Source organism: Siniperca chuatsi, linkage group LG3 (genome assembly GCF_020085105.1).
Source record: "Siniperca chuatsi isolate FFG_IHB_CAS linkage group LG3, ASM2008510v1, whole genome shotgun sequence".
NCBI classification, from domain to species: Eukaryota; Metazoa; Chordata; class Actinopteri; order Centrarchiformes; family Sinipercidae; genus Siniperca; species Siniperca chuatsi.
In genome coordinates this window covers 3,759,643-3,774,174 of record NC_058044.1, presented here as the reverse complement: position 1 = coordinate 3,774,174, position 14,532 = coordinate 3,759,643, and the positions used below count along the sequence as shown (strand labels likewise).

Sequence of the window (14,532 nt, the reverse complement as noted above, 5' to 3'; positions counted from 1 at the left end):
TGGGTTTTATTCATGACTGTTCCCTCCTCACCCTGTGAAAACCTGTTGCCCTTGTTTCATTTGTTCTGGTTGCAGAAGCACCAGATCATGTGGCGCACGATTACTTTCTATCTGCAGCTACTTTTATCACAAGTTTTTTGGAGGGATATTGGTCTCACAGTGAAGTCATCACATACACAATCACATACATACACCCTGCTAGTTCCTTTTGTACTGTCTGACCTCAGTGTGATGTTTCCATGCTGTGTGTTGAAAGCAGTTTTAGGCTTTTAATTTTATTTTATATTTCTATCACAGCTGCTGTGAACAGTTTCCCACGCCTGCATTTTGTTTTTAGTTTTCACACTTAACTCAGCAGACACATGGCCACAGAGTGAACAGAGAGAACTGACCAAGAAAAGCACATGTAATCATTCCTCCTGTTAACACTGGCCCTAAAGAGATCCGTTCTTAAAGCAGTTTCAGTGTAAGTGATGCAGGACAAAATCTCCTTCCACACTGAAAGACTAAGTGTGGAAGACTTGATTTGTCTAACTCAGAAGTTTATTAGCTTCAGCTGTTTTGCACAGAATGAGGATTTTAGATTTTGTCCTCCATCGCTTACAATGAAACTACTTTAGGGAGGGATTTATTTGTGGCCAGTTTGGACAAGAGGAGCACTTAAAGCGACCAATAACTCTCTCAATGTACATATGGGCATTTGAGCATTGTATTAATGTATGCTTGAAAAAAATGTGTCATGTGTTTAGTCATTTGCTTCTTTATTTATTTTCCTGTCAGAAGAGAGAGGTCCTCGCAACAACAACCGGAGGCTGGCGAGAGACCAGACAACGGAGCACAGGTACAAACAAAAGCATGCTGTTCAGACTGCAGAGTCACCGCCCGTCTGAAAACTCATCTCATAGGTGCATCGTGTCCTTCTTTGACTACTTTCTTTATCCAAATGAATCACATTGTCCTCTCTCTATCATCTAGTAGCATCCTTTTCTATTTACACCTGATAAACTCATGGCCAAACTTAAGATAATGCACAGCTTTAAGTAAGATTTTATAAATGAACAGGATTAAGTTTCAATCCTGATATTAGCTTCAGATAAACTTCCGAACATGTTTTGGCACAATACGAGGACTGTGGATTTTGTCCCCATCACTTACATTGAAAGTGCATCAGAATGGAATTTTAATGCTCAGTATAAACAGCTGGAATAACTGCAGAAAGCAAAACCTGTTTCAGTGTACATACGGGCACCTGACTATTTTTCTAAGACTCAAGTTCTCACAATGTGTCACATCTATCCAATCATACTTCTGACACAGGGTTCAGTGGTTAAATTGAAGAACATGCATTTCTATTCCATGTATGTAAGTGGTACCAGCTTGTAAATAATGGGGCGTGAAGTAAAATATGAATACTATCACCACCTGCTGGTGAGCAGTAGATATTGCAACACAAAAACAGACCTCAGATTCACACAGTTCTTTGGTTTAGCTAATTAGGCTGAACACTCTCCACCTTTTAGCCTGCAGATATTTTACTGAATTGCATGCTACAGTTACAATAAAAGTTTTATTTACTTCCCTAAATTACAATTGAATTCTGTTTGTCTTGTAAGCAATACATGGAAAATGTAAAGTACGCTTGTCTATGTGGCCAACAGACAGATGAAGTTCAGTATGCGAGTATACAATTCGCTAGGAACCAGGCAGACGCTATCTACTCCAACTTCAGCCCGGCTCAGCCTCACAGAAACGAGGAGGAGGGTGTTGTATACGCAACTACCAACTTCAGCCCGGCTCAGCCTCACAGAAACGAGGAGGAGGGTGTTATATACGTGAATACCAACTTCAGCCAAGCTCAGCCTCACAGAAACGAGGAGGAGGGTGTTTTATACGCAACTACCAACTTCAACAGTGACCCAGGGTGAGCAGCTCTTCACACAGGAGAAGCTTTGTTACTGTTTAATTTAAATTAAAATACACAACGAGTTTGAAACTGTCAGTGTCTGAGTATTAAATCCCACACTTCTTGCTGTTGCATGTGTCTGTTTTATTTTAAACTGTTTGGAATTAATGTTTCTTGTTCAGCATTTTACCATTTTTCTTTTAATTTTATTGATTCCTTCACAGAACAAGACGTCAAGCAGCTATGGAGGATTTATCTGCAGTGTATAGCAGAGTTAACAAAAGCCACAGAGTGTGACGACAACATGGATCTGTGGTCTGTTTGTGTGCATGGACATGTTCCTTTTCTCAGCAGGTGGTCCCATTGAGATTTTAATACATTCATCAGGACAGACTTGACCAAGAATGCAGCATCAAGGAAACAATATTTCATTTCTCATTTATATTAATGAAGGTAGACTAAATAATAGACACCTCTCTAAAACAGTTTTAAACAAAAACTGAACATTTAAAGCTTCATAATAATAATAATAATAAAACTTTATTTATAGAGCACTTATCAAAACAAAGTACAAAGTGCTTCACAACAAGAGAAATAAAATACCACAGTGAATAATGAAATATAAAGAAATAAAATACATAAAAGCAATAAAATAAATTACCCGTTCAGGTAAAATTAGGATATGCTTTCAGTTAAAAATGTGTTTTGAGAAGAGATTTAAATGAAGACACTGACTCAGACAACCTAATTTCATCGGGCAGGTTGTTCCAGAGCCTCAGGGCCCTGATAGCAAAAGCTCTGTCCCCCTTAGTTTTCAACCTGGACTCAGGAACAGACAGAAGACCCCTGCCCGAAGATCTCAAACTACGTGAAGGTTCATAAGGGATTACAAGGTCTAAAATATAGTCTGGGGCCAGGCCATGAAGAGCCTTAAAAGTAATCAACAAGATCTTAAAATCAATCCTAAAACAAACAGGGAGCCAATGTAAAGAGACTAAAACAGGCGTGATGTGATCGTACCTCTTGGTCCTGGTTAACAGCCTAGCAGCTGAATTTTGTATAGTCTGCAGTCGTGTCAAAGTTTTTTGATTAAGATAAGTGAACAGGCTGTTACAATATTCGAGGCGTGAGGAGATAAAAGAATGTATAACAGTTTCTGCATCACTAAGATTTAAAATAGATCGGATTTTTGCAATGTTTCTGAGGTGATAAAAACATGACTGGACAAGCTTAGTGATATGTTGCTCAAAACATAAATTGCTATCAAACAGGACACCAAGATTTCTTGCAACAGGCTTGATATGTTGTGACAGGTTACCAGTAGATGGCAGTATTTGTTTATTGATGTGTTGGGGCCCAATAACAAGGATTTCTATTCTATTTTTATTTGAGTTGAGCTGAAGAAAATTTATCGACATCCAATTTTTTATGTCAGAAAGGCAGTCCTGCAGAGAACTCAGCATGCTAAGGTCAGTGGGCTTGACAGGGAGGTACAACTGTGTGTCATCCGCATAAAAATGAAAAGAAATACCATGTCTGCGGATGACATCACCCAAGGGAAGCATGCATAAGGAGAACAGTATTGGTCCCAGAATTTATCTTTGAGGCACACCGTACTTGATATAGGAAAAGGATGACATGAAGTTATTAATGCTGACACAGAATTTCCTATTGGACAGATACAGTAAGATGAGAACCAGTCTAGTGCAGTGCCAGATACGCCCACCCAGTGCCTCAGTCTATCTAAAAGAAAGACATGATCAATTGTGTCAAAGGCAGCACTTAAGTCCAACAGCACAAGAATTAGAAGAACACATACCTGCATCTGCATTCATTAAAAGGTCATTAGTGACTTTGAGAAGGGCTGTCTCAGTGCTGTGGTGTTGACGAAAGCCAGATTGGAACTTTTCAAAGGTATTATTGTTTTCCACAGCAGCAAGAAGCTGCTTAGATACAAGTTTTTTGAGAATCTTCAAAATAAAAGGCAATTTAGAGATTGGGTGATAGTTATCCAGGAGGATGGGATCATTCATGAAGGTAGAATTTATTACAGGACTGTTGTATTAGACTGCATTAGTTTTAGCCAGGTGTACCTAATAATGAACTTCCATCTGACTGTATTATCAGCACATTGCTTTTTTACTGTTTTATTGATCACAACTGGTTATAATGTGAGTCTGTCATATCTATTGTCAATATTCATATGCTCATTTTCTGAATTTGTATTTTTATTGCATTGTCATCACAGCTCATTAACTGTCTATATTGCTGTTTGTATTTATCTGCTTTGAAAGCTGTGTGTTTACATTTCTCATGTTTGCTTTGTATTACTTCGTCTTACATGGAAAATAGTAAGTAAGACACAAGGGGAAACCTTTTCTTTCTCTCACTCCTTATTTGGCCTGATGAGTGAGTGTTTGGTAACACTCATTTTAAAATGTAAATGGATATATATTTTTCAGTTTTAAGCCTTTGACTTTGTATTCCGATCTGATTAAACAGAACATTTATCACATCTTTTTGTTGTTGAAGCATGTGAAATGAAAAGCACTCGACCATTTTGGGGCATGAGTTAACTTTGAAAACAATAGTTTTGGGGGTAATATAAATTCTCTAAACTGGGGTTTACCAATCTGTACATGGGATGGTGCTAGAAGAGCTCAAAGGAGGGCAGTATGTCACTTATACAGTTTGTCTCTTAGTAGTTCCAAACACTGAAGTGTGGTGATGAGTATGAGTCAGTGTGTGACCATATCCATAATTTTACCAGACATCCTCCTATGAAAGTATTATATATAAGTATTAAAGTTTAAAACTAATAATAACTAGTCTAAAACTAGTTAAAGGTTCATAAGACAAAAGTCTGTCTTAAAACAGTAGTGTTGTAGAAAAGGTTTCAGTCGTAGTCATCTGGACAATGTTTTCAAATTCAAGACGTTTCGGCTCCCATCCGGAAGTCATTCTCAATTGTGAAAATGGTTCGAGAACTCAGAAATTTAAGCTACTCAGTGTTGCTTAAGCCCCGCCCTCAGGGAGGAATCTTCCTGAGTGCTGCTACCCTGCCTAGTTTCACCTGAAACTGACCTTCTTTGTTTCCATGATGGCCCAGTAATCAGGCCTATTGTTATCTGGCTGCACCTCCCTCATCGCTGTTAAGTACCTGATTAGCATGTGATTGGCGTGACCAAGGTGCTAATACACTGTGGTAAACGAGCAGATTGAATCTCAGACCACCATTTCTGTTCAGAGAGGTTTTTTCTTTTTTCACAAAAATGGCTTCTTTGACTCCTCTTTCAAACCAACTCTTCTCTCTGCTTAGAATCTTTACCTCACTGTCAAATGCACGGCGCTCTGCAATCCCGAGTTAGCGTGTCGTCTGTGCTGATGTGAAGTGGCTGTTTAGTCTCACCTATGTGCTGTTCTTTGCAGTTTTCCTCACTGCATTGAATTGAATAAACTACATTGCTCTGTTTTTTGTGTGGGCATCTTGTCCTTGGGGTGAACGAGTTTCTGTCTTAAAGTGTTGCCTGGTTTAAAGAAAACAGGAACATCGTGCTGTCTAAAGATCCTTTATAGTTTTTCAGACAGTCCAAGATACATAAGGGATGGAGACACTGTTCCTTCTTGGTTCCGTTTCCCTTTTGTCCTGTTTTTTGGCTCTTTTAACTTTGTTGAGAGCCCAAGTAGGATAACCACAGGCTGAGAGAGCATTCTGGACATGCCTTTCCTCCTTCTTCTTACCCTCTGAGCCGGTGGGCACTTCTTGGGCACTATGTTGTAATGTCCGGATCACACCCAGCTTGTGCTGTAATGGATGGTGTGAGTAGCTTAAATTTCTGAGTTCTCAGACCATTTTCACAATTGAGAATGACTTCCGGATGGGAGCCGAAACGTCTTGAATTTGAAAACATTGTCCAGATGACTACGACTGAAACTTTTCTACAATGGAACACTCCTGGACGAATGAGGGACTACACCGTCTTGTTTTAAAACAGTAGTGTTTGCTGAATCATTCTGCTTGTTCATACTGGACCTTCAGAGATCCCTTCCTAAAACGCTTCCAGTGATAAAGATGGAGAACAAAATTTTGTCCTCATTCTGTGAAAAAATGTATTCACACTTTTATATGAAATTAATATGAGGATTAAGCCAACTTGAGTTAGACAAACCAAGTGCTTATCTCCCAGAGTTACTGTCCTTTTAGTCCTAAATCCCACTTTGTGTTTACAGGACAGTGTTTCCTTGCTGAGCTGCAGTGGAGGGACAGAGGGGGAAAAGAGGGAATTTCCTAATAAAGAAGACTATAACTTTAGCAGATACTAACTTTATTTGTCCAACCCAGACTGCCTCATATTAGCTTCAGATCAAATTTGGAATGCATTTTTGCACAGAATGAGGACTGCTTGTTCTGAATTAGCATTGTTCTTTAGTAGTAAATCTTGATGTGGCAGATAAAAGGCTTCAGAGCACCATCTGATTCTTCCAGTCTTCCTTAATTGGATTTATTATAGCAAAGAGCAGAAATAAAATGTAATTCAAACAGTCAATGGTCTACATCTTACAAAAGACTCCTAAATTTCTAATTGTTTCATTAGCACATACATAAATAAATAAATAAACCAAACTAGAAGTAGATGAATGGAAACATGAATTGGTGTAAACATACCGTACAATATGTATGCAGGTAATGGTTAGGCCTCTTACAGTTTTTTCAGTCAGAAGGATCCGCTGTTTAAAATATGAACACTCCTTCAGTGACTGAAAGACCTGAGGTGATCAGTAGGAGTAGCCAGATGCTCAGAGAGGTAACCGCACCTGCCTGTAAAATCTCTCAAGCTGTTTGTAACTCTGAGGGAATTTAGGCCAGGTTAAGGGAGGTCACCTGTTAAACTTACCCTGTCTTCTCCTGTAATGTCTCTGGACAGAGTGGTGCTGAAAATTACATAAAACCAAGGAAGTTGACATGATGCGGATGACTGTTTCTTAAGAGTTAAACCAATATACTCTACACGCTTTTGCTTTGCAACATACATCACAAAAAAAACTTTCTTCACAATGACTTTGATGGCCATTTTTTGTCATTATCACACAGTCTGTAGAAGGCCAAACCAAATTTTTACAGTACAGTACTTTGTATGAGATGTCCTATAATGTACTTCAAGTACACATTCATAATCATTAGACTAATAAATCCGATTGTATGGTATAGTTTAGTGAAGTTCATGGATGTGTCTTACTTATGTGGGTACTAAAATCTGTTTATACAGTCACATTATTGGGTCTTGTCCCCTTTTGGGGAAAGAAATGCATGTCTCAACAACTTAAATCATCCAATATTATCTTAGTTTAAGGTTAAAGTTAGGGAAGGGGTTGGCGGTAGGTATGTAGTGGTTATGATTTTAGGTTAGGGTGAGTCTCCAGGGAATCAATGTAAGTCAATGCAGTGTCCTCTGAATTTGCGTGTGTGTAAAGTCATTTGAAACCTGAAGTGCTATAAATAAATGTTCCATACTTACAGGTTGCACATAAGATCTAGATAAACCTTTGAAGGTGGAGGAATCTGCCTCTCCTGCCTTTTCAAGGTGTGAGATGCCGTGTTGAGAGAATCAGGCTCCATATGCTGGTCTAATCCAGTCCAGGTGGTCCTGTCTGCTCCTGTTAGAGGAGCCTGCGACCAGAGGAGTCTCCACCAGGCCGACTCTGAATCAGAGAGGAAATCCGAGCAAAGTGGTGATATTCTGTTTACCCCGAGATTACAGGAAAATCACCCAGGATACGCTCTGCCTCTGACTGCCTGACTCCAAAATTGTATCTGAGGTAAGGATGCATTTTTATGCATGCAAGTCCATCTAAATCTGGTTGAGCTGTGTCAGTAGGTGGTCAGGAGGATCAGAGAGCTGATGAGACAATCAGCGGCACTTGATCCCTATTAACCTGCCAACATGTCCTGTGTTTTTCCGGTGATGGATCAAGAGAAGAAGTTGTAGAACAAGTGCACTGAAGAAGCAGGCGAAGGCTGCTCAAGTGTTTGCATATTTTTTACAGATAGATGTAGTTCCCTGAATCACTGCAAATATCTCACCGATATTCGTTCTTCACCCTTGAAATGTTCCTTTTGTTAAATGAAATGATCTTGAATAAAGTTGTCATAAACTTTAATCAAGGCTTCTGAGCATATTCCATGATCAATGATGGCAATGAAAATAACCATGAATGAATAAATAAATAAATTACCTACAAACTAACAGTCAAACAAAGTACCAGTAATGTTGGGGTGTAAAGTGACAAACAGCACACACTGAGTCAAAAACCAAGTTTAGATCTCCTTCAGCCTGTTGGACTCCTTGCATCAAACCAAACCTGGGTCTGATAGCATTTGTGGGGTTTGTTTCTAACCTCCTACGAGCCTCAGGTGGGTGGGGTTACCCACATCAGGACAAATTCGGAAAGAATCAGGTCGGGTAGCAAACACGGAAACCCCTCTTAGGTTTCCTGTGGTTTTCTAACCTAAAATCCTTATAATGATAGAGTCTAAGCCTAAGATCGGCTTATCGCCCTGCTTCAAATGCCAGCAGTTCTCTGTTTCAGGCGATCAGCAGCGTAAAGTTCATTTTATGTGTAAGGTGTTTCATTAATAGAGAGCATGCAGGATTGGCTGATGATATAGAAAGTGCATTCATATTCTGTACTTTTAAAGCAGTAGTTTGCACAATGGGTTAGGGTTATTGAATATGTCACCGTCTTGATTTAATCTTAGAAGCTTTTTGTACTCAAATGAATCAGTTAACCTTTTCTTTGTACTAGACTCATCTGAATCTGCAGACCAGAACAGCCACAGTATCAAACAGTGTTATTCAGCAGTTGACGGTTTAGAGCATTGCAATAATGCGTGTTAAAGGTTTACTCCAGCAATTACATATTGTACTTCTGTTAAGTTGGAGGACTTAAAAAAGAGAACGGTAAATATCAAAGCGGTAGAAGCCAAGATATCCTGACTTTAAGCCCCTTCGGCTAAAATTAATCTAAAATCTCTGGATACGACACTTCCCAAAATGCAACTCAAAATCATCTCTTATTAGAACCTCCCTGCCTGGTAAATAGCCACTGCTTTCAAACTCTACACTCCCAGTTTGTAACCAAGACTTTTCACTATAAATTTAACGTCTTATGCAAGTGAGCAACTGTCAGTCTTTCAAAAGATTCTACCAGAACTGTTTTCACAGGCTGTGTAGTAGTCCTTGTTACAAGTAAACTGACCTTCATGTGTGTCCACACTTTCCCTGTCAGTCTGAGGATTTGAACTGGCAACTTGTGAGGCACAAACCTGCATTTCTGTCCTGTGTGGCTTCTGTCAGCAGGCTGAAACAAACCAAATCTACCAAGTATTTGCAAACATGATCTGACCCAGGTTTGTAACTATGCAACTGTTCACTTGAAGTCACAGCTCTGCTCTCCCATCAGACAGTTGATCTTCTTCCACCAGGTCTCCGAGAGGCTCTTGATCTTATCGGGCGTCTTCTTCCTCAGAGTCAGCCTCTGCTGCTGGACGCTACAACTATCTGTCTGCTGGATGCTGGCCAAGATGGCTGAATCAAAAGCGTCCTTCAGGTTCTTCTGGGTCAGCGCCGAGCACTCGGCAAAGCTCACTGCCCCGAGCTCTTGGGCAAGCCGCTGGCCCTCCTCGGTGCCCACCGGCTGCTCCTGGTTCTGTGCCAGGTGAATCAGCACATGGACATCCTCCCTCAGGTCCAGCTGGGTGCCAGCGAGGACCAGGGGCGCGCCGGGACAGTGCTGACGGATCTCAGGAACCCACCTTTCGATCAAGTTGCGGAAAGAGCAGGGGCGGACTACGCTGTAGCAGAGGAGGAAGACATCAGCGTTCTTGTAGCATAGGGGCCGGAGGCGCTCCAGCTCGTCCTTCATGAGGCAAACCCAGAAACGAGAGAGGCCAGGTTAGAATAAACTTGGCTACTTACAGGATAAGGCTGGCATTATTCTATATCTTTCTTATTGTCGACATATTCCATGAAAAGACCAAAACCAACAATGTGTTAGTGTGTCTCTCCCTACTCTGTCAGTGGCTCTCAGGGCCAGGTTATATTAAAAAAGGAGTGGATCGTACGACATGTTGTCCATCCACATCGGAAAGTGTATAGTTGTTCATTTTGCAAAAAGCTCAGTAATTTCCTAAAACAGCTGGTCACTGTAGTTTTTAGCAAACGTTACTGGAACAGGTGGAAATAGTGCATTTGTTGAGGACTATTTTCAGCGGCGGATTAATCCACATTTGGTGCTCTAGTGAGTATTTGGGGCAGGAGGACGGTGTATGTGGGACTGAGTCAAACTACTTGTGTGTGTTCAAGATGCTGAAGGGAACAATGGAGCTCTATGGCACAGAGGAAAAGGATATATCAGGCTTTGATAAACACACAATACTTGTTAGTAGATCAATTCATTGTTGGTTTGGGTCTTTTCATTTGTTGACGATAGGAAAAATATAGAATACCATCAGCTTTATCCTTCATTTTACTGACATCCTCACTACTTCAAGGTGGATCTAACTGAAACCACTAAAGATGTTTTTATTAGGCTGAATTTGGCTTCAGATTCAGGCTTTCCCCCTTTTTTGATGCTAAATGGTCCAAAGATCTGAAACAGGACTCAAAACACTGGCTAGTTGAATCACAGCAGGTTTTGATCTAGACTTGGATTTATCTGGTCTTAAGTGGTCTTGTCAGAGAAGAAAAACACAGTTAATTAGTTATTTTGTATGTTTAAACAAATAGAATAAAGGGTTTAACAGATCAGGGACAGGGTGTTTCAGAATCAACCTAGTCCAAGTTTGAATAATCTAGGTAGTTTTATTGTACAGTTTTAACGTACCTGCAAAGCTGAACTGGTTTTCTCTATTTTCACATAAAAATAAAACATAAAATAAAGGTTTCATACATCTGAAAACAGTATATAAGCTCTCCGTGTTAATGTAGTCCAGGTTTGACTAAACTAACCACAGAAGTGTTTGATGTAGACCAGGTCTCATTATGATCTGGACTGAGTTTGTTTAAAACTATTTAAAACTGAGTTTAGACCGTATATGCAGATGGTTTTGGTTTAATTTGCCCAGGTTTGTCTCTGTTTCTGAGATTTCTGGATACAGTTTCTTTGGTAAATCTACTTTCTTACAAAGAAATAGTCCCTATAAACACTTTTGACAGTGAGGTATGTGGATTATCCAGAGTAACATGGACACTGTGTCTGGACAGAGATGTTGTAATTTAGATAAATCGACCCTTTAACGTGACTTCACCACAGTTGTGGTTTTTGTTCAATTTATGTTTGAAAAGGCACTAAACCTAGTTTCAGATAGTAAATAGGAAGCTCTGATAGGAAAGACTGGATGACGGATGAGACATTTTGAACAGTGGGCGATGGGTCACAGGGTGACAGAGGGGGCAAAACGTCAGAATTACAAACTCGGTTTATTCCTGCAGGGGGCGATGTAAACTGTGGAGTTACAGGATTACGTGGCATTCCAGGACTAAAAGCGGGCTGCAGGGGGGAACCAACACAAACACAGCAAGAACTGCAAACGTTTAAGAGTAACACCAATTACTGACAAATACTTATTGATCACTGATGACTTACATTGATTGATCCATCGAGCAGCCCCCATTTCTATCATGAGAAAGCAGAACGAGAAAGAAATGTGAAAAGATGCAAAGTGTAGCTGAGTGGTTAGATTTCCACCACGTGAACCTTTACTGCATGCACCTGTTATACAGCTGCCACATCTTCAGGTATGTTTAATGTTAGTTTATATATTTATGATAATATTCAAACTATGAAAGAGAGAAGATGCAGCTCACCTGTCCAGCCATGTCACAGAGCTGCAGTCTCACTGGCTTTCCGTCAACCACAACCATCACTGAGAAGATAAAGAAAGCGCTTACTGTGGCCTATGTGATAAAGGATTTGTTCTAACATATACTTCATCAGTCTCTCTATGAGGTAAATAAATAAAGCGAACATGGACACAATCTGCAGGTTTTAAAACGGAAAACCTAACATGCAACCGACTAAAAAAAAACAAATTCGACAAAAACCTTAACTTTCAGGTGTGCGTAAAGCTTGTGCGTAAAACTTGTCAAAAGCAGCTACATTGACGTTAATATTTACCGGTAAAGTTGTCAAACGCCGTAGGAACATATTCTGTCGGGTATCCGTTGGTGGTGTAGCTGACGATGAGGCTGGTCTTGCCCACCGCTCCGTCTCCAACCAGGACGCAGTTCACCTTGCGCTCAGGTGCGGAGCCGGACCGCCGGCGTTTCACGCTCAGAGGGAAGTCCCGGTTCTTTAAGCGCCGAGGCGGGGCCGGGGGACAGTCTTCTCCGCACACCGGTTCCGACACCCGGCGTGGCTTCTGCTTCCCGACATCCTGAGGAAGCATGGCTCTGTATTGGGAGAGGGAAAGATTTGTTTTAGTTGTCTGACGGCTCAGAGTCGTTGAAGACTCCCTGCGCGCTCCATCAGCTCACGTGTTTCTGCTGCTGTTTAGGTTTGTAAACTGCAAACACAAAGCGCCAAACGATACTTAGGTGTGTTTCATGTGAACGGTGGCGGAGAGTCGAAGCGCGCAGTGGCACCGCCGTCGGGTTTCTCCGCTCAGCAGGAGCTCCTGATTGGCATTCTCCCTACATCTGCTGTGGTCGTGATTCCTAAGAGGCTTAGCGAGCAGAGCACCATATGAAGCTCCAGAGCTTTCCAAGTGAAATGAAATAAGCTTACTGGAAACCTTTATCCAGTAGAGTAAATGATACAGTATGTCTCCCTCTTTAGCCAATTAAAAGATGGAAATTAAACTTTAAACTTTGGGAGTTGTACATTTTGTGAGTATCTTTCTGCAACAGGGGGCAAACAATACATAAATGGGTTAATTTGAGTCTTTTTAAAATATAAACCCATGAATAAGGATTACATACACTGCAGCTGTCTACCAACAGTTAAAAAAGAATACATTATATTTAACTGTGAAAAGTTTCCCAAATGGAGCTCCTTGGGACAAAATCTGCCCCCCTCTGCTGAATAAAATCGAATAATGATAAAATAAACGAGTGAATACATAACAATAAATATTGTAGTTCCTTTTTCTTTATCAGTCTGACTCACTACCTCTGTCCTATAACATCCATTCAATCAAACAACCCCATATTTCACTTCCAGGCTGTTTATATGAAGTTATGTAGAGGCGATGTGGCGGGCTGACGCCCCCTAGTGGTGGAATCACGTCAGTCGCGGGGACTGAAGAGGCAGGACTGGATGCAGCATGAATCATCATTTCTCATCACTGTCAGCAGCAACAAATAAACAGCAGAGAGAGCGACGGGGACAGAGCCTGGAGCTGAAAACAGATCCAGACATCAAAAGAGGAGAGAGGAGGCTGCAGTGAAGACACTGAAAAAAAAAAAATCTCAAGCAAACAGGAAAATAAAATCATTTCTGGTTTAAATGTGTTGTTTCTATGATCCTCATCAAGCACGAAATTAATGAGGAACATAAACAAAATACACAGTTTCCTAATCCAGCTATTACGTTATTTCTGAATTTGTCCCTGACATGTGACAGCTACAGTAGTATTCAGAACTGTTAAAACTTTGACCCTTTTCACGCCGTAAAGAACTTTCTTCTTGTTAATGCGTCAAACCTCTGAAACAGCTTTCTTGAGCATCTCGGGGCACTAAAAATCTCTGAAACAGGACTCCTTGATTGTTTGACTGTCAGCAGCTCTTTCAGGCTTGCACCACATCTACCCTGTAGTAGAAAATCTTGAAGAATTCATTTAAATCATTATATGACATAAAATGTTAGAATTTAAAAATACATTAATGAAAATTGAAGATATACATTTATTGTAGGTTTTACAGAACTTGCAGTTTTTCTTTAGCTATGGTCAGGTAGGAACCTTAATTACTGAAGATTATAATTGATTCTACATTAAAAGGCTCATAGTGGCCTGATGCATTAAACTAACCCTGTTTTATTCTCTCATTACAGACAAGACGAGCAAAAAGCATCACAAAACCCAGCCGGTGTCTTCATGTGTCTTCACTTCTCCAGGAGGCTGCAGAGCGACAACATGGTGAGAGAGCAGCAGTGTGTGTGTGTGTGTGTGTGTGACTGTGTGTGTGTGGGAGGCAGAATGCGTTGCCATGCATTGAACAGCACCAAAAACACCAGCGAGTGGGAGTGAAACCATACGTACCAGCAAAGAACAAGGCACCTTTTCATACTCACACACACACACACACACCATGCAGTTCCACTGTGTGTAGTTACCGATGTGTCATTAAATCTTCAGTCCATCCAAAATGCCAAAAGGCCTTCTGAACTATATTTTGTAGTAGTGACAGTCGCAGCAGTCGCCACAGTAGCAACATTAGATGTAGTATATAGAATAGTCATATTACTGACAGTGGCAGCAGCAGCAGCAGTGGGGTCAGTACCAATTTTTTTTCCTTTCAACCCTGGCCTAGTTTTGGTCCAGTTTCATTGTTTCATATGAATTACTGCCGAAGCCAGAGCAAAATCAATCTCATTATTTCTTCCGCTGTTGTTTTCAGTGCTATGAGCAC

At 40.6% G+C, this 14,532-nt stretch overlaps 2 protein-coding genes across 4 annotated transcripts in view; one reads left to right on the top strand and one right to left on the bottom strand.

Moving 5' to 3' along the window:
• LOC122873607 (B-cell receptor CD22-like) overlaps positions 1–2,704 on the top strand; it is a 37,524-nt gene extending 34,820 nt beyond the window's left edge. For both annotated transcript variants that reach the window (XM_044190535.1, XM_044190536.1), the window contains 3 exons: positions 781–841; positions 1,659–1,921; positions 2,128–2,704. In XM_044190535.1, coding sequence (XP_044046470.1) covers positions 781–841; positions 1,659–1,921; positions 2,128–2,200 — 397 coding nt within the window. In that variant the 3' untranslated portion in view covers positions 2,201–2,704. The remainder of the gene's footprint in view (positions 1–780; positions 842–1,658; positions 1,922–2,127) is intronic.
• A 3,671-nt stretch (positions 2,705–6,375) lies between these two features.
• Positions 6,376–13,103, bottom strand: LOC122873757 (rho-related GTP-binding protein RhoU-like). 2 transcript variants are annotated; one of them, XM_044190886.1, is made up of 5 exons: positions 12,439–13,103; positions 12,080–12,354; positions 11,770–11,828; positions 11,549–11,578; positions 6,376–9,820 (listed from the first exon to the last, which is right to left on the bottom strand). In XM_044190886.1, the coding sequence occupies exons 2-5, from the start codon at positions 12,348–12,350 to the stop codon at positions 9,332–9,334; spliced, it is 849 nt and encodes a 282-aa protein (XP_044046821.1). In that variant the 5' UTR covers positions 12,351–12,354; positions 12,439–13,103; the 3' UTR covers positions 6,376–9,331. The 2 variants fall into 2 exon arrangements, with proteins under 2 accessions (XP_044046821.1, XP_044046822.1); XM_044190887.1 differs by having other exon boundaries at positions 12,495–13,103.
• Positions 13,104–14,532: the final 1,429 nt, after the last annotated feature.

Excerpts from the sequence above, each read along its gene's own strand:
- LOC122873757 (XM_044190886.1), bottom strand. The coding sequence starts at position 12,350 with ATGCTTCCTCAGGATGTCGGGAAGCAGAAGCCACGCCGGGTGTCGGAA. Across the intron at positions 11,829-12,079 it reads GGCGTTTGACAACTTTACCG|TGATGGTTGTGGTTGACGGA; the intron begins GTAAATATTAAC and ends TTATCTTCTCAG. Across the intron at positions 9,821-11,548 it reads TGCTCGATGGATCAATCAAT|GACGAGCTGGAGCGCCTCCG; the intron begins GTAAGTCATCAG and ends TGCCTCATGAAG.